General features: G+C 37.6%; 2 protein-coding genes across 3 annotated transcripts in view; both read left to right on the forward strand.

The window, feature by feature from the left end:
* The window catches only part of sntg2 (syntrophin, gamma 2), a 37,551-nt gene extending 29,654 nt beyond the window's left edge, over positions 1–7,897 (forward strand). For both annotated transcript variants that reach the window (XM_081722248.1, XM_027002453.3), the window contains 6 exons: positions 14–130; positions 890–961; positions 1,226–1,435; positions 5,489–5,581; positions 6,573–6,683; positions 6,930–7,897. In XM_081722248.1, the coding sequence (XP_081578374.1) occupies positions 14–130; positions 890–961; positions 1,226–1,435; positions 5,489–5,581; positions 6,573–6,683; positions 6,930–7,061 (735 nt within the window). In that variant the 3' untranslated portion in view covers positions 7,062–7,897. The remainder of the gene's footprint in view (positions 1–13; positions 131–889; positions 962–1,225; positions 1,436–5,488; positions 5,582–6,572; positions 6,684–6,929) is intronic.
* Positions 7,898–11,374: 3,477 nt separating this feature from the next.
* tpo (thyroid peroxidase) lies at positions 11,375–27,515 on the forward strand. Its single transcript, XM_081721973.1, is given in 11 exon segments — positions 11,375–11,378; positions 12,068–12,158; positions 12,258–12,421; positions 12,775–12,907; positions 17,912–18,041; positions 19,138–19,344; positions 21,177–21,689; positions 23,780–24,038; positions 26,373–26,543; positions 26,708–26,945; positions 27,215–27,515. Coding segments are annotated over 11 exon segments (2,211 nt in total).
* The last annotated feature ends 41 nt before the right edge of the window (positions 27,516–27,556 follow it).

Consider the following 27,556-nt stretch of genomic DNA (forward strand, 5'->3'; position numbering starts at 1 on the left):
TTTTTCTGCGCAGATCATCCATATGGGTTGGGTGTGTAAGCATCTACATGGGAGTGATGCCAGCCAGATCCAAAGCCACAAGTTTCTTGCATTGAAAGGCTCCTCTCTCTATATTCTCAGGGGCCCTCCTGTAAGTCTAGAGCTATATGAAGTAAAAGTCAAATCACTTTCAGAACAAAACATAAATCATATAGTGCACACTTTTGAGCCAAGTGGATAAAGTAGTCATGCAAATGCATTCATGTTTCCCATAAATATCTTTTAGGTAATGCTGGCCATTTGCAGATCTCACAGCTTCCTTCATAATCATGTATAATGAATCCATTAGTTTTTAATGGCTTGTGCAGAGAAAAAGCTATTACTACCAAATGGAATATGTTATTTGTGATAAACATTTTATCTTTCTTCTTTGATGATATAAAGCTTAAAGTTGCTTTTATGTGAATTTTTTATTCATTTGTATAGCAATAAACTATCCTCTCTTAGACTCATTTTGGTTTAAAGTTGTCCAATCACACCATATATATATATATATATATATATATATATATATATATATATATATATATATATATATATATATATTTACTTACATGAAAATTTATATCCAAGTAAATAAATATGTGGCATCATTTAGGCTCTGTTTGTACGGAAAGAATGAATTGTTGCATTAATGTTTAAACTCATGCATGAGTAAACTGCACAGGTATGCAACTCTGTCTGCAGGTGAATTTGCTGAGCTATAGTGCTATACAGAATATTGAAAAGAACTCAGAAAACATGCAGATGCTGAACGTTGTGTGGAATAGTTTTCATTTACTGTAAGTGGTGTATTAATGCTAAGATCGGGCTCACTGCTTGTTGTTTATTGTTAATTTCCTCATTCCAGGCTAGTGCATCAGACTGGGCCCAACCTGAGGCCACGTTTAACCTCTGTGAGGTTCTCTTCAAGGTTCATAAGGTACATCAATGCCTTCCATTAGCATTTCATGGCTACAGCAGTATATGTTATTTTCAGCCAGTTTCAAACAATTGCATGAAACCTAGATGTAGTCTTAATTCTAATTCACCATTTTTAATCTAAAATAGCAGATGTATATGTTCTGCTTGTGCACAATAGGGACCAATAATGATAATGCACTGTAGAGTGTAAACAAACAGATCTGCTGCTTGTGTGTTGTTATGGTCTGAATTTTATGAGTTGTTTATCTGTGTGGTTGCCTAGCTGTGGATAGCAGAGGATTGCTGGGTGCAGGCGAAGCTCTATGTAGGCTTGCAGCAGGACTGTGAGCTGCGGGACGGCGAGCCTTTCTGCTTCAGCGTGCTTGTGGGCCATGGCCAGAGCCACTGCTTCAGCGTGGTGCTGGGTGCAGAGTTGGCGCTCTGGGACAGGGCCTTCCAGAAAGCTGTCTTCATGGAGGTGCAGAGAGCAGGGGTGAGTAGTGGGATCCCTTCCACGGGCCAGTAGGAGACATGATGTCTTTAAGCATGCTTATTTAAACAGATCATACTGCCATGATTTAAATTTTAATAAAGGTTTTCATTCGAAAAGTTTCATGTTCATTCTGTAAACACAAGTGTTCCACATATACAATTAAAGTTGTCATGTTCCACATAGACAAATACAGTTACCAGTGAATTTAATTATCCTTAACAAGGCAATCCATAGCAAGTGGAATTGAAGGCACACCTGCTTTAGCTGTGTGATATGTTCATTTTCAACCATTATTGTTTCTTTAATTAAATTTCAGTAGAGAACCTGGTTTGTAAGACCTCTCCTCATTGAGCCATTAAATTGCCTCCACTCTGCAAAGGTCGGCAGTATCATTGCCTTACTGATGAACTCCTGCAGGGTAACTGTTATAAAGTATATCCTCCCTTGAGTTCAGATGGTGAAGGATTTGAGATTGAGCCCTTCATTCGGTTATTCTTTTTTAAGGTCAGTCTAGGTCTGACATAGCTTTTAATTACATCTCTAAATCCATGATTATATGCATGCAGTTCTTTTATAATGGCCACCATGTCACTATAGCCTGAGCTATACTGTGAATTTCTATCACTGCTAGTCTTTCAAAAAGCCATTGGAGAGCTCACAGGGGCAGTTAACAGTGCCCTTGGTGGGTTCGTATAGTGTACTGAGTAACAATGTTGCCTGTAGGGGGTTGGAATTCTATCCCCCACGCTATACCATGCTATACCAATAAGAGTTCTTGGGCAAGACTCCTAACACTACATTAACCTGCCTCTGTAACATGACTGAAATTGCTAGTTGCTCTAAATAAGTGGGCCTGCTAAATGTAACTGTCATATTATCCAAAATAACAGCATATTATCATTGTTAACCTTCACTGACTTTGCTCAATTTACTGACTTTGCTAAATGTCAGTTCAAGGATTTCAAGAAATGGCCAACAGGTTTTGGCAGCTCTAAGCCCATGGGCTCTGATGCTTGGTATATTTAACTAGAGACATGTATACATATATGCATGTATAAATAATACAAAGGAAAGAACCTTTCACTGAAGATTTATATTGCAACAGTACTCAAACACTACAAGGGTACAGTGTAAGGCCCTTCAGGTTCCTTTGTATGATGTGCCCCAATGTTTCTTTCCAACCAAAAAACATTACTCACTACAGTTATTTGCCTCACTCTGCATATGTTTCTCTATATCAGCCCCTTCCACCTTCCTTCTGTAATCTGAGAGGGTCATAAGATGTGTAAGGGGTCATTGAAAGACTGTGACAGATATAATAATCACATTATGTTCTATAGAGTATTTATGAGGAGAAGTCACATGGAGTTCAGGATTATGATTCCTGCAAGTTCAATTTCATTTCCATTTAACTGTGGGAACAACAGAAACTCTTAAGTGAGGAACATCAGAGGCAGAAGCAGGATGGCATGGCTCTTTCAGACTATATAAAGTGAGATTAAAAACTGTTTGCTCTTAATCCACGCTGCCAAAATCCTTATAAGAAATGTGCCAAACTGGAATCATCACTGGTTTTGCAACACATAGTTCACCATATTTAGATGCAATTAGCTTTAAAGTCTGTACTGAGCAATTCATAAGCTTTACAAATCCAGTGGCTTGTCTAGCAATGACATCATCCTACAAGAAGGATTGTTGGCCTTGATGAATTAGGATCTTGATCTTTGATTTTGGTTTTGGATTTTGTGTTCTGTTGTGCCCAGAGATTGATGACTGGCATAAAAAGCAGAGCTAATGCACCATGCAGCTTTGGTTGTTGTCAACCCGCAGAGCCACATGGGATGCTGATGAGTTAATTCTGCATGTGTGAGCATGCCCAGTGTGAGGATTATCCAGTTTTTGTTTTTTTTTTCTGGGATGTGCAGAGAAAAGTTGCTTCCAATATGTTAAGTGCTTAAAAAACAACAGAAGAATAAAAAAAAGTAAAGAAAATAGCACTTTCCCCTACATCTAATGATGCAAACTTAAGACACTCTTTTGTGAAAGGCTGCAGAATTTGATGGAGGATTTCAATTAGTAGGTGATTTTCTGTTCTCCAGCCAATCAGTCAAACGTCCAGTGGTCTGTAATAAGTACTGAGCAGTTCATGTTTAGGTAATACAGCTACTCAACAGGACGCAGTGTGAAGTATCAGTAAAGGAGATGTATATTTATCCAGCTTGTTAAATGATGTACATTATTTCAGCACATTATGCCAAGGGTCTATTGCAGGACCCTAACCTGTTTTAGGATGTTGCAATAATTTTGTGTTTGCCATGAGGTGAAGAAATCCGAGAAGGTGGAGATAGTCAGCATCAGGCATGCCAGATGCTGGCGTCATGTCTTTAAGATGCCTGAGCTGATCAGATTTCAGCTTCATTCAGGCTGACAAGAAAATCTTAGAGCTATGTGTTTTTCGAATTCCCAGAGGAAGGTCCCCAATTAGTGCTGTGTAGTGTCTACTTCACATGCCAAAGGCGTGGCTCACACAGGGTGAGAGTAAACACCTCAAATACTCTTCAGCAGCGCCTTGCTCTTCTTAGCAACTGAAACATTCTAGAGCATTCTGATGCAGTGCATCAACGGGGGGGTGGGGGTGGGGTGGGGGGGAGAATGTTGGAGTAGTGGTGGTGGTGAGAGGAGGGATGGTGGTGCTGGTGTTGGGAGGAAGGACTGTGGTGAAGGTGGTGGTAGTTGGGGGGGGGGGGGGGGGGGTCGTGAAGCCCTGCTGTAGCTACTGCTGTCAGGGGCTTGTGATTAAGGCTATTAGCAGTCCATCTCTGCCCTATCAGCAGCACACACACGGAAGTGCAAGTGCTGCCCTCCTCAAAACCAGCAGTGGAGGAGTGGCAGAATGTGTTGAACTGAGGTGTGCTAACACGCCTCCACTGACAGGCAAGTTGATGCTTTAGTGTGGGGGCTGATTGGGCCATTTGCAGGAAAATGAAACTGAAATAATGATGTTGCAGAGACACAGAGTATTTCTGAAAAAGGCTCTGTGGTCCAAAAATGTTTTCAGAGGACAGCATGGATATTAGAGGTTATGAACTTATTGGCTATATGGAAAACTTTTGTGCTAGTTAGATGAGAAAATAATAAGGACCCAGGAGAAATTTGACAAAATAATTTAGATACTGTTAATTAAGCATGTGGGGACAGATGGAGGAAACACAGATGTGTACTTCACTTCAAACTCAATGGATTTTCTGCTGTTGTAGGGCGATCAAAATGTTACTGCTGGGTGACCATAAAATCACTGCCTAACTCATGTCTGATTGATTTAATGTGACCACTAACTCCATTCCCACAGACTTCATGCATACAAATGTTTCCTCTCTGTGAAGGATTTGATGATGATTTTAAAACAGCCTTCAGCAGCTTCTCAGTAAGCGGGTGGCCGTCATGGAAGCATTTGCAGACCTGAGCAGGATGTCCTTTAAATCATGCTGGCCAAACACAAACCCCAAAAAATCTAATTAAGGAAAGGTAAAGAGGGAGATTATTAGACAACAGAAGAAAAATATACACAATTACATCTTGACTCCTTTTACCTCAGGATCCATTAGTACACGGATCATATTTCTGGGTGAATGCAAGAGAAAAGCCTCAATTAACAAATTGCTCTCTGACAGTGCATCCTAAAAGTCAATTTACTAATAAATCTAAATTGTTCTCTATTGACTGCATAATATATTCATTAGATTTCAAACCCTTTGGTTTTTCTAATTTCCCTTTCTGCTAAAGAGACAAGTGCTGGGCAGCAGTTGCCATAGCGACTAAACTATACCTGTCCTATTCCTGGAGAAAAGTGACTGCAGCACTGACAGTGGGGAGTGCAGGAAATATTCCCCTATTTACATAAATATGAATGAAACAGTTGGAGAGTATGAGCAAGCATGTTGAAGTGCCCTGTCTTCAGATACTGCGTTCATCATTATCATGTTTCATATGTATTATTATGCCGTTTTTCATGTCTGATATCAATTGTTTTTTATTATTCTCTTCATTCTGCAGTCAAAGACCTACATGTGCAGTAACCTGGGGAAAATACTGTGCTTTACAATTGACTTTGAATCCGGCTTCTCCTGTTCTGAGAGCATTTCTAAGGTAAGACGTCTAAGAATGAAGAAGCTGCTACGCCAGCGTTACTTAGAGATGCAGGACTGTACCTCCACTCATGACCAGGCAACTGGAGTGCATTGCTAAATCTGCTCCACATAGAAGAAAAGTGTTCATAACCTTCATAGCCTCAGCTTTTGCTCAGACTACTGCCTAATTAGAGTATGTTTCTGTGCTACTTTCCCCTTATTAGCCAAACATGGTTAGGTGAAATGACTCATTATTAGATCAGGATTATTATAATCTTGACTTATAGAATGTTCTGAATATTAATAACATAGCACATGTTGATTTCCTGGCTGACAGGCTGGTCTAAATCCGGTCTGTATTGTTAATGGTTTGAAACAAATTTGCATAGGAGTGAGCGTGTGAAAGCTGATTGGTTTCACTCCGTAAGGCAGCCATTACAATGAGTGGGGATGGCGTCTATGCAAACGAGGGCTGATCAGGCCTTTCAGCAGATCTTAATGAGCTGCTTTCAGGACTGACTCCAGCTGCCTGTCTTTGTTTGGGACTCGTAGCAGCATTTTCTCCCATGGACCATTACAGCAGTCCAGTTACAAAGCCACCCTCCATGAGGCAGGTTATTAATCCATTAAATTTAGTATGATACAGCGTTAATGTGGACTGAAGATGTCCACATTATGTAAATGTAAATGTCGTACACATACTATACAGGCTGACAGGAGTAAGTACATACATATTTATTTGCCATATAATATCAACATATCATGTCTCTGAAGAGTAAATCAAATGATCCTTAAAAGTGCCATTCACTTCATGATTAGGGTTTTCAGTTGTAGGTTTAGAATTAAAAGAAACCCAAGCATAACTCACAGACAAATCTACTGTACTGAGACAGGAGGAAACTGGGGGAGAAACCTTTGATAATAACTCACACTTGTCAGTCTGACTCATCTTAAAGCTTGCCTTTAACCTACCTGCTTTACTTCAGTTCCTCTGTTCTCATCATTGACAGAAAGTCATTTGGAGATATAAATTCTCCCAACTGAAGGGTTCATCTGATGATGGAAAGACTAGAGTTAAACTCTTATTCCAGAATTCAGAAAACAAACAGATAGAAATGAAGGTAAGGCTCACAATTGCAGGTCTGTATATATTCATGAAGAATGTATTCTTATAGAATTATCTCTTGCCAGTAATAAAAATAACTACAGAAATAACAGTATTCAGTGTTATAAATAAAAATAACATACATTATAAAGTGAAATAACATACATACCATATCAATTTTATAGCCAGAAAATGAACCTATTGATTCTGATTTTGCATTTTTAAAGCTGTGTTCATTTGTTCCCATGTTTGGTCTAAGCAGGAGCTGGAGTTTGCGAACCTGACAGCTGTCCTTCACTGCATCCACTCTTTCATCGCTGCCAAAGTGGCTTCTGTGGATCCGCTCTTTGTCAATAATCAAAGCATCACACGGAAGTACATGTTCAACAGCTAGGAGCTCAAGTGTTGTCCAGAACATGTACCATCTCGTCTGTGGATTTGGTTTATCTGTATTTTATGCAGAATATCTATGAATATATCTAGCTCTTGTTATTTTTGTATGACTCTTCTAAGATATGTAAAAACAATGTAACAATGTAAAAAAAACAAAAACTTGGAGTAGATGATATTTTGAGATGATGTATTGATTAACGGTTTGGTACTCAACTACAGTTGTGTTCTGCTTAAAAATGTATTCATGGTGATCATGTAGCAAAGCAAATGGTCACATAGAGTATAGTCATGTAGACAATGTGGCATTACGAGTTTGTTAATGCACACAGTGCATTTAACAATTTATAAACCATTCTGGGTAAACCTTGGAGGAAGGCAGAATTTGAATATGGACTCAGTTTGTATTTAACTAATGTCCTTGTGTCTTTCTTTCAGGTTATTGGCTCCTTAATGATAATTCCCAAACCTGTATACAGGCTCACCTCTATTTTTTCATAATTATCTTATGATATTAAACTGCTGCAGATTAAAATGTGCAGAAATAAACTGAAATAAGGCTTCAACTTGAAGATTTTTTTTCTTTTAGCATGAATTGAAATACGTAATTAGATTTTATATTTGGTGTCCCTAGTTCTCTTTCTGAATCTAAAATTCCTTAATAATGAATAAAATACACAGATTTATAGCTGTAAAATAATGGATTGATTAAACAATAATTAAATCATATAGGGTAGCCAACAGCTGTCCTAAAAATGTTTTCTGTTTTTAATCTGTATTTTAAAAAGGCCCCTAATTTTCAGTTCTGTTCTGTATGGTGTTATCCAGTTACTTTTTCAAATAAAGGACCAGCTAATTAACTGTTGGTAAAGAGGTGTATGAACACCTTTGTGTCCTGATTACTGAGAAAACGTTTAGATGTTTCTAACTGACAGCTCTCTTTGCACAGTCTGTGCTCATTGTTCATTTAGCAATAAGTAGCAAAATAACAAATTAGCACCAAAAGCAGCACAATAAAAAAAATACCCATGCTTTGTGAAATTTCAAATAAGGTGCAGTACATTATTAACCAATACTGAATTTCAGTAAATATATAATTTTTGTTTTGTCCAGGAAAGCACCCACATCAACAACACCATATCATTTTCAGTCAGCAACATAAGCTCTTTGAACCAAAGTACCTTCTGAAGCACTTGGGTGTGAGGCAAAAAGCTTTGCATGGTGAATTCTAAAGTAGCAGCACTCAGAATAAGACTCAAAGACCTCCTGCTGCCTACTAGCCAGTGGAGGGACAGTCTGAAATCTATGCTGAATTAAATATCTTAGGGAACTCAAGATGGTTTAAAATGAGCTAAGATAAAACAAAAGAGCGCACTGTACTGCCTCTAGCATGCTGAAGAGAGATGAAGAGTATATGCTCTGTGGAGGGCCACAGCATGAATGCCTCACTGCAATTACGCACACATCTTCCAGGAAAGGTTCTTAAATGAAAAGAACATTATGTGATGTTTGAGAGTTACGTTATACTACTGAGTGTTCACGCAACAGTTCTACAGGAACAACTATAGGAATTAATGTTAAGACTTTTAAAATCCACTATTATGTAGTTATAGTATTAAAGTGGTCCTGTTTATTTGTGGGGGTGTTTAGAGGTAATGTGGATTTATGTAACTGTACCCTTAACTAGAGCAGCATATCAGGGAGTAAATGGTCTCTGATATCGAAATTCAAAATGTATACTGCAGTAAGGCAGCCCTGAAATAGGCAGATTAAACTTTAATTTAATGCCAAAAAAGTTAAATATTCAAAATTCAACCATTTGCTTAGCATTCGACTGCTATCTGCCCAAGGACAGGATGAGAGAGCTTCAAACAGGTGGAGATTTCCTTGACTTTCATACATTTTTAGGGAACTTAGGGATTTGAATGGTAATTGAAGCATGATTTCAAAGCTCTAACAAATGTGACATACACAGCTGTGCAGTGTTATAGCTGATCCTTCTACCTATGCAGTTCATGTGCTTGGAGAGCAAAAAGACTAGAAAATCAAGTGGCTTTTATAGAGTCAGCAGGGCATGACCAGGCTCTCTCAAAGGGAAAACTCCAAGACAGGGAGACACAAGATTAAATAGTCAAACTCTTTGCAAGGGACTGCACCAAGAGAAACAGTAAGCAAATATTTTACTTATAAGTGCTATATAATCATCCTATCTAATTTATAAGAGTCATAGTTTGTTTGCCAGCTTTCCATAATGTTAGACTTTCCTTGGTCTTTAGCAGCTGAAAAAAAAAATAAATAAATAAATAAAAAATAGTGAAACAATAATACGCAATTGCATTAAAACAATTTTACACAATACATTTAAAAAGATATGCGATGTATTTTATAAGTAGCTGGTGAAAGGCTGTGAAACATGATGCCATATTGGATGTTTACCAATGTACTCTTGGATTCTGTTTTTATTTTTTTAAATATCGTGTTTTTTTAGCATTGCAGAAATGTCCAGCTCTACACCTTGGCAACTGTTTTCTTACAGTCTCCTTCTATATTGGTCTATATATGCAACTGTAACATCTAAACGTAAGTCATATCATTTCTTTCTCCTATAATAATTATACAATAATATTAATTCACTTCTTATAACACCATTTCTTTCTTGTTTCTTACAATAACTTAATCATTAGGTTGCAGGTTAGTTCTGGTTTTTAAATGTACTGTCTCTGATAAGGACCTCCAATAGCATAGCATTTCATATTTTATTTTCTAATCTCACTCAGTCATTTTACCACATTTAACCCTTGAGGTATGGGATCGCACTTTTCACTGGACTTGGCTTAATTTATTAATATGGGAAATGTTTGTGAAACATATGGAATTAACTGGATTTCTGCATTAATTACTCATAAAAGTGTGTATATATTTTCACCAAAGACACAATATCTTGACCTAACAGCACAAAAACAATTGTATTTCCTGTTACTCAACTGAACATTTAATTTAAGCATTACATATTTAAGCATATCAGCCTCTAGGCTAATCACTAAAGGCTAAAAGCATACTCAAGGTAGATGTTTCAATTAATGTGATGAGGTCAGAGGTGTTTGTTGGAGGTGTACTGCCCTAAAAAAAGGCAGTGTAGTAACTGACAGGCTGCTCTTCAAGAAAGAGGTGTTCATGTCCTTAAAAGAAATATCACAGATATTCAGAAGAATAAACAAAGAGATATAAAGAGAGAGAGAGAGAGAGAGAGAGAGAAAGAGAGAAAGACCTGGATGTTCATCAAATCACAAAAAGACAAACTGTACGCAAATGAAGGAAATTCAGAACTGTTACAACTCTCCTTGGGAATGTTTCAGTCTACAGAAAGCTCTTGAACTTGTCAACATCTCCGTTCAAGTGTTCACTATGAAAAAAATGAAAAAGAATGTTTATGGATGGACAACTCTGCAAATAAATCAATAAAAGTTTTCATAATACTACAATACTTCTCTGACAAGGTTCTGTGGACAGGTGAGAGAAAATTCTTGAACTCTTTGGTAGAAAAAAAAGTAATACTGTGTTTGGAGGAAAGAATGCACTGCGAAATCTCAACCGAACAATGGAGTATGTATGTGAAGGGAGCATAGGACCTGGACAGCATGGTGTCATCAAGGCAACCATGTAATCAAACATTTATCAAGAAAGAATACTGGAGAAGGTCAGGGTAGCTGCTGGCACCTCAAGCTTCATAAAGGTTGGATAATACAGCTACATAATAACCAGAAACATATCAGTACGTCAACAGCAGAATGGCGTAAACAGAAGATTCATGGATGGAAAGGCCAAAAAAGATACTGCACCACACTCAAGGAATCCCAGAAATATCAATGAACTAAGGCAGTTTTGTAAAGTGAATGGTCCATATTTCCTCTTAACCATTGTAGAAGCAATTACAGGAAGCATGTGACAGACATTATTGCAGCTTCTCTAAGTTCAACAGGTTGTATCAGTTACTAAATATAAGAATTCAGAAACATTTGTCAGCTCAGTATTGACAAGCCGTTATATAAATTTATGTTATAAATTTAAACAGATTGTGTTTGTCTGTTACTTGAAAATCACACTACATTTTTACATTAATGCAGAAATCCACATAATTCCGAAGAGTTAATAAACATTTTCTTGGAACTGTATTTGTTGGCAAGAAATGCAGTTGTTACACAAGCATGAAGCTGGATGTAGTAGCAGATGAAGCTGGATGTAATAGCAGATTTATTTGTATGGCAGGATATCATAGGTAGACTAGCAGAGTAGAAACAGGCAAAAGAGAGTTGAAACATGAGTAGGCTAAAAGAAACAATCTAAAGCTTAGAACTTACATAAAGAGGACAACAGAGAACAAACAACAAGGGAGAAACTAAATAAAAGGAGAGAAAAACAAGGAACAGGTGAAACTTATTAGGGTGGGGCTGGTAATTAGTAGGATGAGCACGGAGTGGAAAATCATGGTAACAGCTCAATAACTGGCTTAGACATCAAGGCTTGCCCAGAATCCATGCTGAAAACTTACACCTGTCTGTGCTATAATATTTCCTACATCATTCATCTGCATTATAACATTCACCATCAACTTTCTGGGTTCTCAAGATGATAGAGAGCCTTTATTTTTAAACATTTATACAAAGCCTGAAAGGATATTGATTTGTGGGTAGAACAAGCAAAGATTAAATGTGATTTATTTCAACATTAAATCAAAAGTAGTATCAATTACTTATAATAATTAATAACATTATACTATTAATAATCAATAATAATAATAATAAGTAGTAGTAGTAGTAGTAGTAGTACTAATGATGAAACCAATAACAAGAACACATTACATTAATCAAACTAATAAGTTAATACATTTAAATCATTTTATATATCATAAATCAACCTCCCATTTTTACGTTTTATTACCCATCAGGGGGGGATTTCTTAATGTGACAGTTATGTTAGTGTTATTGCAATTGTCTCATCTGCATTTTTCAGGAACAATAAGTAAGTCAGAGAGTTTGCTAATCTCCTCAGTACAAGAGAGTCTTCAGATGGTCAACAATGCATTAAATCAGACACAAAATGGGTAAACAAGTCATTAAAATATACATTTTTATGTCAAGTAATTATTATTATTTTGCTTGAGTAATAACCTCTGTAACATCACTGTTTTTGTTGTGGAGAGTAAGAACTAGATTGACTCTTGCTGCATGCAGATGCTTGTTTTCTCTAGACAGGTTACAGTAGAAACTGAGCTGATATCACAGGCCGCAGAAGTCTTTCACTTGACCTTGTCAGTTTTAAAGGACAAGGCAAGCAGGAGGCAGAAACGATCAGTTTCTGCATCTGGTAAGATACTGTTTTAATTACATTAATAGGATCAGCAGGTTATGTTGTTTATTACTGTTATGAGCAAAAATAATCACTTATTTTGACTGCACAAGATTTAAATGTTTAAAGTTAGACTCAGTGCAGATAACAGTTCTGATGTGATAGCAGCAGTATCAACAAGAGTGAAATGTCAGATTTAATATATGCAGTAAGATTTATAAAATAACATGTAAAGGTGCCCAGAAATAGAAACTATTTAAACTCAAAAGGACCATTTCTCTAAACAAATAAATAAATAAAATACATTAAATAAAATAATAATAATAATTTAAAAAATAGATTTGAATTTGCCAAACTAACTCATTTTTCAGAGTTCCTTTCCATGGAGGAAGTGAAGCTGATAGCAAACCTGTCCGGATGTCCTCCACTCGTCCATCCAGCCAGCTGTCCCAGAGGAGGCTATTCGGAGAAATACCGCACTATCTCTGGAGTGTGCAATAACAGGTAGCTAGCCCCTCACTTAATAATTTATCCATAATGTGCTGCTCTGCAGAGCACAAAGTGCATCTGCCAGGCTGTTTTCAAACCACACTAATCAGGCCTCTGCTTTCTCTAACTGGACTCTGGCATTTTGTCGAGGGAGCCGGCCAGGTTGATAAGATGACCCCTTACAGATAGGATGCGTCAGAGCTAGTGCTGCACGTGGAGGGCAAGCGCAGTCACAGTGTGTGTGGAAGGAGACAGTCAGACAAATGGCACTAGGTGAGGTGCAATTGCTGCATCAGACCTACCAAGTGCACCTAGAGAAACTCTTAACTTAACCCTGACTGTGCAAGATGTTACATAATGGCTTACAGTTATTTTAGGTGAAGTTCATTAGGGACAGCATTGCATACTGCCTTTAGAGAAAAAAACATTTGATCAGCCTTAAATTTTAGGTATAATATATACATTACTCTATAGGTGTAATAAATGTTCCACATGTAATTATTACTTGTGTATATAATTCATTATTATGTTGGCTTGACCAGGCAAACATTCTATTCTTTTTATTATAATTAGTGATTGTGCATTACATGCTAACTAGTCCCACAGTTTGAGATATAGCACAGAACCAATTCCTATGAATGTTTGGTTTGAGCAGGAAAGATGTACTTGTATACAGCTTTTTGACTGGTGTCCTGTTTCTGCATAGCAATCTTTTTTTTTTTTGGCCGGGGGGGTGGGGGTGGGGCTGGGGGGGTTGGTATATGAAATGAATGGAAGAATGTTCAGAACATTTATACACACATACACACTAACAAAGAGTACTAACTATGTTTTGTTACTGGTTATCAATCAAATGGAACTCCATGGCAAGCACTCAACCACCTAGCAACTACATTACCACCACCTGAGATACCATAGCAACCGCCTATCTAGACCATAACAGCCACATTAGTATATCAGCCAATAGTATAGCAACCAATTAGCGCCACCCTAGCAACTACCTGGGGGCCACAGAAACTGGTAAGCAACCACCTAGTAACAGCATCACAACCACCTAGCAATCATCTGGGACTGTATAGCAATCACCTATCAAGACCATTGCAACCATTTGATAACACTCTAGCAACCACCTGGGATACTATAGCAACCACAACAGCTAAATAACCCCTCAAACTCAACTCCCCCACACCAAATTTAATTTTATGTTTTAACAGTATTAACATAATATTGGATTATCAACTTTAAAATGGCCAATCAACAACTACCCCATCAGCCTCAACAATTACCCCCACAACTAAATAACCCCTCAACCATAACTACCCCAACAGCTAAATGACCCCTCAGCATCACCTACCCCATAGCCAATTACCCCTCAACGAAAATTAACCTCCACAGCCAAATGCCCCTCAACAACTACCACCACCACAGAGGGCAAGAAGAATAGGGGCAACAAGGAGCCCCGATCAAAATGACAAAAACCCTCTTCACAAGGTATTAAGGCCTTTAATAAGTATTAAGAAAACTGAGAGACCTACAGTGCTGCTAAACCTCAGAGCACAGCCTACTTTGCCTGGGGGAAAGGACAAAACAACAGCAAAACTAATCTCAGCACACCAGCACACAGCCTGAAATGCCCAAGGCAAAGAAACCATGCTATGCTAGTCATCTAGAAGACACTTTGATAATATCTCCCAATTCCAAATTCGCTGGCAATCAGTTAGGAACAACTGCCAGCATCAGGAAAATACAATGGCTCTACTACAACTAATTACTCTGCTAATCGGGGACGTTATCATCAGAGAAACGTACTCCATAAAACTTTCTGCTTCTCCTGTACAACGGTCTGTGACATCCTGCAGGAATCCCATATGCATTACTGAACTACCCCTTTGAGAATTATTGTACAAGTTGGTATACTAGGTGACATCAAACAACAATTGGGAATATTAAAGGACTTTAGTTACCTCTTTAATCCACTCAAACTTATTCCTGCTCAGGCAGTTTTCTCAGGACTGATTCCAACTTTCAGACAGAGAACTGAGAACTTTTTAGTCAGCTACTTATCTTGAACAGATGGCTCTCCTCTGCCAGTGCGTACCACAAAGTGAATTCCATAGACAATTTTAAAATATTTTGGGAATGTGGTGAACTTTTTAAACTTGAGCTGAGGTACACCTCAATCACCTTGGATCTTGGCTGCTACACTCCACTTCATCAATCATGCACTGTGGACCAGCATTAACAACAGACCAAGAAGCCCATAATACTGTGTTACACCATCCCATTAGGAGCGAAAAGTCTGACATGTCAGAAAGCATGCTACAACAGCGTCTACTATGGTACTTGGTTCAGTAGCATGTTCGTAAAATCCACAAGAGCATTAATTACATTACAGTTGATTATGATAAAGCCTAGCTGTCACATTTCCCCTCACACTGGTGTCGCGGTTCCCATGGTAACTGTTTGTTTACTTCCTGGTTTTGTTTCCTCATGCTTCCTTGTTTGGTTGTTAAATGCTGCTGTTCTTAATGTTAGATCATTAGCTGACAAAGCCTTTACAATAGGGCAAATGATTGAAGACTATGAGTTGAATATTATCTTTCTGACTGAAACCTGGCTCAGCAGTGATAATGTCACTAATTTAATCGACCCCACCTCCAATATTGTTCAGTCAGTGTTCCAATGGCTAATAAAAGAGGTGGGGGAGTAGCATGATTTTTTTAAGCAAGATATGTCTTACACATCAATGTTTTGGGGAATACAGCACTTTTGAATATCTTTCTATTGAGGCTAGGAGCAAATAGTCAATTCTAATGAATGTCCTATACCACCCTCCTAGACAACACCTAGGTTTCCTTGATGGATATGGTGATCTGTTAATAAATAATGACTGACCATATAATAAATCACTGGTGATCCATCTGCACAAGCCCAAAAATCCTACTATTTTTGATTTCACCTCGCTGTTAAATAAACACCAGTATCGCTATACTTTAGACTTATATCACTTGGAGTAGAGACCAAGGTGTCAAACATACATGATGTAGGACTTTTATACCATTACTGTATTTTCTTTACATTCTCTTTGCTTGCCAATTTTAAAACTACTCTATCCTCTCATAGGAATCCATTGATTTTTCACAGTTTACAGGGTATAGCCATCAAACTTGGTGAAATGACTCAACAGCTGACCAAGCACCAAACTGAATTTTACACTAACTGCACTGATCAATCTACCCCTTAAATCTTTTCAGTCATCCCTCCATCCTCCCATAGGAACCCATTGATTTTATAACTCCTTCAGCTGTAAAGATAGAGCAATTAAATTTAGTATACTGATTGAACTACTATGCCCAATCACCAAACTGCACTTCATACTGATGGCACTTGTCAATCCACCTCTTTTATTCATCTCTCCATCCTCCCATAGGAAACCATAGATTGTATAACTTCCTTCCTTTTCAAGCTATAGCCATAAAACTTGGTAAAAAGATTCAACAGCTGACTGCAAACACCAAACTGCATTTCATACTGATCACTTGTTTATCCATCCTTTCTATATATTCATTCATCCTGTCATCTTCTTATAGAAACTCATTGATTTAATAATTTTCGTAATTGTTACGTTATAGCCATCAAATTTTGAAAACAATGTTGTCAGTCATTGAAATAATGTTGTCAGACTAACATTATATTAACATTTTCACAAAATGTTACAAGAACATTCTCACACTAACATTAAAATAATGTTCTTTGCCTGACATTAAAAACATTTTTATGTTTATGTTTTATGTTTAATGTGTTGCAATAACAATAAATAATGTTCTTGGACTAATGTTATACTAATGTTCTTGAACTAATTTTAAAATAGCATTTTCACAATAACATTAAAATAATGTTTTTAGGCTTATGTTAAAACAATGTTCTTGGGCTAACATTACGCTAATATGTTTGCAATAACATTCTCAGACTAATGTTATACTAACATTCTTGGACTAACATTATAGCCTACTAATATTTTCACAATAACATTAAAATAACATTCTGGGACTAACGATAAAATGTTCTTTGACTGACCTTATATTAACGTTTTCACAGTAATGTTAACGTAAAATTAATGTTGAGGGTTTATTTAGATGTTGGACTAATTTTGGATTAGGAATAATGGGCTGTGGGGTAGTTCAGGCTGAAGGGCTATTTAGCAGTTTTAGTATTTAGCTATAGGTGTAGCTGTTGAGGGCAATTTAGCTAATGGGGTAGTTGTGGTTGATGGGCTTTTGAGTAATTAAGGCTAAGGGATTATTTAGTTAGGATAGTTGTGGTTAAGGAGTTATTTAGCTTTATGGTCAACTACCCCACAGTAAATTACCCCCAAGATAAATTCTCAGAGCCAAATAGACCTCAGTCCCAATAACTAAATAGCCCCCCAGCCCTACATACCCCAGTCAACTACCCTTTAACACACATTTAACCCCACAGCCAAATAAGGATTTCAATAATATTTCAGGATTACATTTTAAGTTTAAAAACCATTGTAACAATTTCACAGTTTTTATTGGGTTATCAAGGTTAAAATAGCCAATCAGCATTTTATTCATTTTTATATGCTTTGTGAAGCTAGCAAAGTTCATTCACAAACTTTGCCTTACTAGTTTATTACTACAATTATTACAATTGCTATACTTTATAATGAGATTGCTCTCAAAAGAGGGTTAGAGCTACAGATTAATTACTGCTTTACATCAAGACCTTAATTGTACATTTTTGTAAAAACAGTCCTCTCTATATGTAATTATTGAAAAATCTTTAACTTTTACTTCTAATTGTGTCTATGCTATACCACTCTGCGCATATCTACAATTATTTTGTGAACTAGATAAGCTTGTGAAGAGTGATAAGCTCACTGAAAACATGTATCTTCTCACTTCAGATTTTGTAGTTACACTTTCTTGATAGTCCTCAAAACATACAATGCTCCATGAAACATTTCAGCTACAACATATACACTTTCTTATTCAGAAATAGCCCTCTGTGGGGAGCAGCCAACAGCGCTTTGTCCAGATGGCTCCCAGCAGAATATGAGGACGGAGAAAGCCAACCAAAGGGCTGGAACACTGGACAATACTATAGTGGATTCCAACTTCCCCCAGTAAGATACAGAGGGTACCTTTATTTAATACAACAGTTACAAGAAACTGATAGCTATTACATTAAGAATAAAACAAATATTATATATCAGAATGTAAGTCAATATGCAGTAGAGTAATATTCTGCTACTGAGAGCTAAAAACTTGATTTTAGAGCATTTTGTCAGCCCTCGGGAGAACAGTTTGGCCGTAGACTGCTTCACTAAGCTCCTCTGAGATTGTTACGAGCAGCAGTCTTTGTTTCCAGCAGTATCTTTTTTGTAAAGTGCAAGTGCATAGAGAAACAAATCAAGTGAGCTAATATAAGGTGTTCTTAAGAGATGGAAAAAATTCATAACATTTGTGAGTTTGAACAAAATCTGTGTTGTCATGTAAAATGTAAAAAAGAAAATGGCACAAACAGAATATTCAGATATACACAGATTTGTGTTAGTTTTGGACACAATAAAAACAACTCTGTCATGTGCAAGTCTGGAAGAGTTGACTAAGTGAGCAAGGTACTGCACACAGTTGGAATTATCCACAGTGGGAATTCATCATTCTGGCTAATACTCACTATGGATAATTTGAGCTGCCACATGCTGCCCTTTTCCTGCCATGCTCTGTTCTCCGGCTCCATGCACATGTTTGAGATATGCAGACCTTTAGTTTCTCGCTACACACACACAGAACATCACCATCACGCTTGCTCTCCTGACTGAATAGTAGTTTTTTAATGAGGATGAACTGAAACATTTCATTGTGATAAATGCAAGGACAAACATGCTGCTTCCTATGGCTCACAATCTGTAGTGACAGCACAAGGGCGCCTTCATAAACGCTTTGATCACATTGTACATTTACAGGAAAAGTGTTTTTCAAATAAAAGTTTAACCAGAAAAAGAAGACTAAAAGGGGAATACATTCAACTTCGTAACTTGCACAGCAGTTAACAAATTTGGGATTTTGCCTTAATGCTGTTAACTACGGTAGACCTTCTGATTACAGCGGCTTCTTTAGATGCATGCAGACACAGGAATGAATCTAGTGAAATAAAGTCTGAAGACATTAATCACATTATTCTCTACTTTGAACATCATGCCAATCCTATATTTTAAGGTTCAGAAAGTCAGCAAGGAAATTATGCAAAGCTCCAGCCAGTACCGCATGGAAGATGAAGCATATTCCCAGTTGCTGGTGGACTGGGGTCAGTACATAGACCATGACATCTCCTTCACTCCTCAGAGCAGCAGTAAAGCTACGTTTCTGGAGGGAACCGACTGCCTCAATGTGTGTGAAAATTCCAGTCCTTGCTTCCCCATTCAGGTAAAAGTCTCCCACAGGCCACACACAGATGCCAGCAATTATTTTGAAAAAGTTGCTTGACTAAGATATTTTCAGAGTTGAGTGATTTACCTTTGTTGTTAATATTTTAAATTAAATGACCTTTTCCTGTTTGCCAAATCCAATAACTCTGCTACTATAAAGAAATATGCCAATGTGTTAATTAGCATTTAGCTACAAACTTTAAGAAAGTAATTTTTTTTTTCTCTATGATATTGTTAGCCTCCTAATGTCATATGTGTGAGTATATTTGCCCCCAATTCAGGGATTTTAAATGTTTGTTTTGGTGTTGGGTTTGTTGGGGCTCTATCAGAGCCTGCAGCAGGAGCCTGAAATTAATAAGCATATATCTCATATATCTCTCATTGTTTCTTTATCTTGGTCAAAACCACAAACACTAGTGAAAGTAGTAAGTCTCTGGGGTGTCCCTTTCTGGCTAGTGTGAAATGTAAGACAGCTTCAGGGCAGCAGCTGTTTATAAAAATATGAAGGCTATTACTGAGCTGGGTTGTTTCATAACTAATTTCACCTTCCCCAACCCAGAGAGAACCAGGCAAGAACCATGGACGTATAAAGGAGTGCTTTTTTATATGGAATCATTCTGAGCACCCGCCTCTACTAGCATTTAAATATCAATACTGGGAGATCTGAGAGGAAACATAATAAAGTGGTGATATGAGTAGCACATATGAAAGCACACAGTAGTATGTAAAAGTGTCTTTCTGCTCAGAGCTGACAAGCCAATGGCAAACAGAATTTGAAGATCATTTCTGCAGACTTAATACAGCATATAATTTATGGCACATCCCAAAGAAGATGGAATAAATATTAAAAAGTGGAACAAAAAGTGGAACAAATATTTGCCTAGATTAAAGAATATCTAAAGCTAGATTATATGAAATGCAAATGAAACATACTGTACACAGCCACAGATGTATTTTTGTGAGCATGCTGTAGAGATCAAAACCCACTGCATCTTCAGTATTCCAGCCTGCAGCACTAAGAACTGCCCCAAGCACCAGAGCTATTTTAAGAACATGCAAGCTCTGTTCAAGAGAACAACTTCACAACAAACAAAATATATACCACTTGCTAAGAATGTGACCTGCCAGTAATATGGGCCTGAGAGTTCCCACCTTGTCAGAAACTGTGAACCTTTAGCCTGCAGCGATGCTAACCCCATGAGTTTCAACTTGAGCCTCATTTGCAGAATCCTCAGAAACCAGATGAGATTTGGCATTTTAGAAGGGTAAAAAGAAGGCTTTCTAAAAATCAAGATTAAGGTGGTGAGGCAATGATAAACTGTCAGCTTGATGCGATGTGCAGGAACACTACTGTGCTGTTCATTAGAACATAGAGCTGAGTCCAAAAATCTGAGCCTTCTACCATGACGAATTTAATGCTAGGGTAGTTTATCAGCACTCAGGAGAACAATCTGGTATCAAACTGCTTCACTAAGCTCCTCTCACATTTGGAAAGTTTCTGTTTGTTGGTTCAGAGGTACATCAATTTAAATTGATCTCATGCTATAAGAGTAGTATAGAATATGATGTAAAGAGCATTATATAATACATGGTTTACCATGCTAGCATGTGTCTAATGAGTAAAATTATAAGAATTGTTGCATAAAAAAGTATAAAAAGCAGGCTGGTAAAGGTTAGGAGAGCAAACACAAATTAAGACATTTGTCTTTGAATGCATTATAACCCAATGTCCTCTCTCTCTCTCTCTCTCTCTCTCTCTCTCTCTCTCTCTCTCTCTCTCTCTCTCTCTCTCTCTCTGTCCTTCTCTCCCTGTGTTTGTGTGTCTCACAGATATCACTAAATGATAAACTGTTTGGAAATAAGAGCTGTCTCCCATTTTTCCGCTCCTTGCCAGCCTGCCTCAATGGTCTTGCACACACTCTGCAGTCACAACAGATGCTTCAGAGACAGCAGATGAATTCAATCACCTCCTACCTAGATGCGTCCACTGTCTATGGACACTCTGCACTCTTGCAAAACACTCTCAGGGACCTCTCAAGCTCTGAGGGCCTACTAGCAGTTAACAGTAAATACACAGACCATGGTGGTCATCCATACTTGCCTTTTGTAAGGAACACACCATCTGCATGCTTTCAGGAGCCTGGTACTGGGCCTAGGCAAAGGGTGGAGTGTTTTGTGGCTGGAGATAGCAGGGTAAATGAGGTTCTGCCCCTGACTGCTCTACACACACTGTGGATGAGGGAGCACAATCGCATCGCCAGACACCTGAAGCAGCTGAACAGGCACTGGAGCCCAGAGACAACCTACCAGGAGACACGCAAGATTGTTGGAGCTTTGCACCAGGTACAAGCTATTTTAACCCGTGTTAAATAGTCAAGACAACTAGAGAGATCAGAGAGAGTCTCTCATTTCTGTATCATGCCACTCACATCATGCGGTGGGAGAGATATCCTATTTGTACAACATATCTGGGAAAATCTGACATTCCTGGGCTAATTGAAATCACCACAAAACTTGATGTTTATTATTATAAAGAATATAAGATGTTTATATAAATATATATATATATATATATATATATATATATATATATATATATATATATATATATATATATATATATAATTTTTTTTTTTACATTAACCAAGTAAGGACTTTCTCCTAAAGAGAAAGTGCCATGGGGTGTAATTAAATTAAAGTTCTCATTGCTGAAGGATGAACAATGACTGTAAGGGAATTTCAAGCTAATTTATGTAAAATATATTCCATGAATTACTTATGCTTCACAAACTTGACCTCCAGTGTTTGATTGCTAATGATGCAGTTGTGCATATCTGTTTCGTATTCTTCTAAATAGTGAAATGCACATGCCGCAGAAGAAAGGTAAATAAAATGTAAACAGGATATGGCACAAATTATGTAACACCTACAAATGGATCCAAATCTTCTGAACATCTGCAAACATCTTAGCAGTTGATTTTAATCTTTAAAACATTGTACATATTTATCATTGCAACAGTGAATGTAAAATGTCCTGATGAGATGAATTATATGCCACAGAGCAGTCCTCCCACAAACTGTGCATCAGTGTATGCATTCCCATATGGTGCAACACTTTCCTCTTGTCTGAAGTGTCCAATTAAGAATTTCCATCTTTAAAAACATATCATGCTTTGAAGCAAAAACTCATTTATTCAAAGCATTTTACCAAAGCACCTACAAGGATGTAGAATAAGGATGTAGAAGATTTTGTTAGACACCTGGCTAGCCTAGGGATAGTGTAGGAGGGAAGGTTAGTGGAGTTTTTTGTTCTACATCTTCAAACACACCTAAGGATAGCGAGATAGATGAGCACTTCAAGCCATCCTGACAGTAAAATATAATAGTTATATGTTGTCACAGTGCTGATTGATTTATATTATCAACTGTATTATTATTATTAACTGTATGTTATTAACTGTGGTATTAATTATAGCTGGAAAACTAATTACTGTACAATTAGTTTAATAATGCAAACTAATTACCTTAAATTTACCTAAATCATTTGCTTGATGGATATAGGAGCAATTTCCCGTGTGGCTGTGTTGTTCCATTTGGGCTAATGTTCAGGAGTGCAAAGTTGATTTACTACACTGGGCAGAGGCAAAATGTAGAGATTAAAGGCCCCGTTCCACAAAGCTAAAACATGTCCTCTCTGTGCACCAAGCAGTTTCTGCTGGATCAAAGAAACATTTCATCACTCACAAAAGGACCTGTAAGGTTGAATATAACCCAGGCCCCTTAAATTAAAGTGGCAGAGAAAGTGACTCTGAAGTGTTACAAGAGAGAAGTAGATGGAATACATCAGGCAGAATGCAGTGTTTTAACAATGTCCCAGAGGGTCTGACTTCACAAAACCAATAAAAACGTTTCCACTCTCTGGTTGTGCGGCAGTTACGTTACAGCTTCATGGACAGTGAGTTTTGATATACACATCCCTGCTCTCTGCTACTAAGTAGACAGAAAACTTGAGTCAGACAGAGATGTGCCAGGGAGAATGAGTCTACTGAAACTCCAAACATCTGCAGCCAGCAGAAGTTCTGAGGCATATCACAGAGGAAAGAACCATAAAATCTTATCTGCCAATTCTGTCCCAGAATTGCCACCTTGGACATATTTAGCTGAGAATATGTACAGTATCCTTGTTAGCAAAGCCTTATGTTTTAGTGAGTGAAGCTCTCTTTGAGTTAATGAAATGTATTACTGCAATGTCTGGCATTTCAGGCTATCATTTGACATATCTTCTATATTTTAAGTCAAGGGCAGCTTGGATCTTATCTATGTGTAATGGCACTTTAGGGATTTTTTTTTCTCCAGATATTTTTAATATACCTCAGATGTGATATATTATCAAAGGTTGTGCAAGCATAAGGATACATTTGTCCTCATTACAGATCATAACCATGAGGGACTATATTCCAAAACTCCTTGGAGAAGAAGCATTCAATCGCATCATTGGGCCATATGAGGGATATGATGAGTCTGTAGATCCATCAGTCTCCAATGTGTTTGCCACAGCAGCCTTCCGCTTTGGCCATGCCACCGTTTCAGAACAAATGAGAAGACTGAATGAGAGCTACCAGGAGCACGAGCACTTTTCCTCATTACATTTGCATCAGACTTTCTTCAGTCCATGGAGGATCATCAGAGAAGGTACAGATGTCTCACTTGACCTTGCTTTGGAAGGCAGATCTTTCAGTATATGATTTTCAGAAATATCGTAGAGCAAAAATATGAAATATGCCAATTTTAAACTGAGATTGCTTATTTGCATCAGAGTCCCACAGGTCCTAGCAGATTCATTAGAGAAGGCACTGTATGATTTTATTTTTTCCTCTTGCACATTTCTCAAAAATTAATTATTAAAAGTGCTCATATTCCTAAATGAAAGGTCTGATATACATTTCCACACTTGCCATGGCCACTGTATTAGAGACACCCATCTAGTAGCAGGGTACATCTCCTTTGGCCTTCAGAACCACAGGAATTATTTATGGCATACACCTCCTCTAGGTGTTGAAATCAGTCTGCAGGAATCTTGGCCCATAGCTTTTTGCAGTTGCAACAAATTAGATGGAGGTACTTATATGCTCTGACTGTGACGGCCATGGAAGCAAGGAAAACTTGCTGTCATGTTCCTGGAACCAAAATATGAGTATACAACCCCTGTGGCTTGGTCCACTGTCCTGAAGGGATGAGCTTGGTCAGCCTCAATGTTTTGGTAAGCCCGACTGTCCAAATTGCGATCTACAGGTATCCGTGGATCTAGGGTTTTCCAAGAAAACATCCCAAATACCATTACTCCACCATCCTGCACTGTTAACACCTGACAGGAGTGGCTTATCAATTCATGTTGCTTGATCCAAATACTAACCCTTCCATGGTGCAAAAGCAATTTGGATTCCTCTGAACAGGCAATATTTTTCCACTGCTCACTGATCTAATTTTTGCCCACTTTTGCCCACTGGAGTCTAACCTTTCTTTTTTCCTTAGACAACAATGGCACTCGAACTGGTTGTCTGTTGTTACAACCCATCCATGCTAAGGAATGATGAGTTGTACATTCATACCAGCATTGTATTCCACTGCAATTTGCTTGACTACAAAACCCTACAAAGTCAGTTTTTTAAATACTGGTCCCAGCTTGTCTAGCACTGATTACCATTTCCATAAAGGGAAGCTCCAATCATGAAGGGGCAGGTGTCGCTAATAAAGTGGCCATTTAGTATATAAAATAAATGAACTTTTTATTTTTTGTTTAGTTTGTTGTGATATTAATCTCTGGTTCTCCTTTTTACAGCAAAATAACAACCAGTAATTTGTGCAAATTGTAAGAAAACTGGTGTAACCTTTTTTGGAAATACCTGGATTTCTGTATTAATAATTATAAAAATGTAGCCTCATCTTCAACTAAGTGTCAACATGAGACAAACATCACAGTCTGATTTCACTAATTATGCTATTAACACACAATCGTACAATTACTAGTCTGAAGAGATTTAAACATTCATAGTTCAGGCTGAGAAAAAAACCTGTATTTTCAATTATAGAATGTCCTGTGGCTGCAAAAACCTCTGCTAGTTGTTAGGAACAATTTTAGATAATTCCTCCTAATAAAACATGCTTTATTGATTATGATTTCTACAGTTTCTTGCATAAACAGCTCTTTTCAGGTAATGCTACAGCATCTCAATTAATTTGAGGTCTCATTATTCCTGAAAATGTTTAGAGAATTACATGATATTTTTATATATAATGTTTTGATTTAATTTTGAATGTATTGTTCATTTGTATCTCTGCCAACATAATGCTGCTTTCACTAAGTTGTAAGCATGTTTGGGAGATTTCTGTAGGTCCTCTGCTGTTACCATTGGGTTGCTTTTCATATCTGTCCGTGTTTCCTTCTGGGCTCTTAGTGTGATCTATTTGGAAGAGTAACCGCAGTACAGAATTTATTATGTTTATATACAGTTTGTCTTACTGAGGATATATGTTTATATCTAATTTATATAAATGAATATAAACATATTATATGTATTTACAAGCAGATTGTCTTACTGTGGATTGATGAACACACTTTATGTATCTCTGCAATTTGTCTATGGCATGCTAATATTTCTTTTGATCAGTGCATGATTTGCATGAACATCAAGTTCTTAAGAAGCACAAACTCATAAAATTACAGCTAATAGCAGCAACAAAGATTAAAGTAACTATCAGCAGCAATTAAAAAAAAAACTATATATACGTTATATTCATCAGGTTGACATGGATCAACTTTAAAGCATTAAAGCATTTTAAAAGCATTCAAACTTTAGATGTACAGAATACATTGCTGCAAATTCCGTAGTTAAACTGTAGACTAACTGTAGCTAAACTGTATCTTAACTGCTGCTTTACTTTAACTGTATGTTATTTAATGATACATACATAAGATAATTTAAAGTTCTTAAACACTGATTGCTGGTTTGGGTTTACACTCCACAGGGGGATTAGATCCAGTACTGCGAGGTCTTCTAGGCAGCCCAGCTGTCAGGCAGAACCAACATCACTTGATGACTGAGGAACTGACAGAGAAACTTGTAGTGCTCACCATCCCAGAGGCTCTGGACCTGGCTGCCCTAAACCTGCAGAGAGGACGAGATCATGGCCTTCCAGGTCAATGCTCTTCTTATGCTACATTCAAATACAATTCAAATGCTGCAAGATATATTATATTGAGAGTAGAGCTGTACTTCAAGCAACATTTTAAGCCATCTGGGTTGTTTTTGTTTTTTTCAGTGTGTGTGCCTTTAATATCACCTCTGTCAATTGCATTTCAGGCTACAATGACTGGAGGGTGTTTTGTGGATATGACCGAGTGGAAAGCAAAGCAGATCTGAAGGGAGTGGTACATGACGGAGATCTGGTTGAAAAGATAATGGATTTATATGGGCATCCCAGCAATATTGATGTGTGGCTGGCAGGGTTGGTGGAGACCTTGCAGCCTGGTGCTAGGACAGGCCCACTGTTTGCGTGCTTGATTGGAAAACAGATGAAGATGATCAGAGAAGGTGACAGGTAAAATGCTTAAGCCATTGTAATTGTAAACAGTGAACTGTATTTTCAAGCCAGAGGCTTTGTCAAATAAAAATCTTTCCAACTGCCAAGCTTTACAAATCAATACAAATGATAAATTTCCTAACTATAGAGAAGGGTACATTTCTCTACATATTAAAATATAGAGACCTACAATTCAATTTATACTCCATAAATATACTCTCTCAATTTAACTCTATAATACATCTCGGCTATCAGACTAATGATATGCCAGTCAAAATCTGTTTCAGATTCTGGTGGGAAAGGCCAGGCGTGTTCTCGGCACTCCAGAAACAGGAGCTGCAGAAACACTCCCTGTCTCATGTCATCTGTGACAACAGCGGGGTGGTGGAGGTACCCCTTGATCCGTTCACTGTGGGAACTTACCCTAAAGACTTCCTTTTATGCAGCAGTCTACCATCATTGGACCTGAATGCGTGGAAAGATGACCCTGAAAAACGTAATTCCTGTTCCTTCACTTCAGGGTGCAGGAGTGTTGGTTCCCACAGCATGAAAATCACACTGCTTTATCAAGACTATACATACATATAAATGTAAGGAAAAAATGACATAGATAAATCAACAAAAGAGAA

The sequence above is a fragment of the Electrophorus electricus genome, chromosome 10, assembly GCF_041902795.1.
Source record: "Electrophorus electricus isolate QZ-2024a chromosome 10, ASM4190279v1, whole genome shotgun sequence".
Taxonomy (NCBI): Eukaryota; Metazoa; Chordata; class Actinopteri; order Gymnotiformes; family Gymnotidae; genus Electrophorus; species Electrophorus electricus.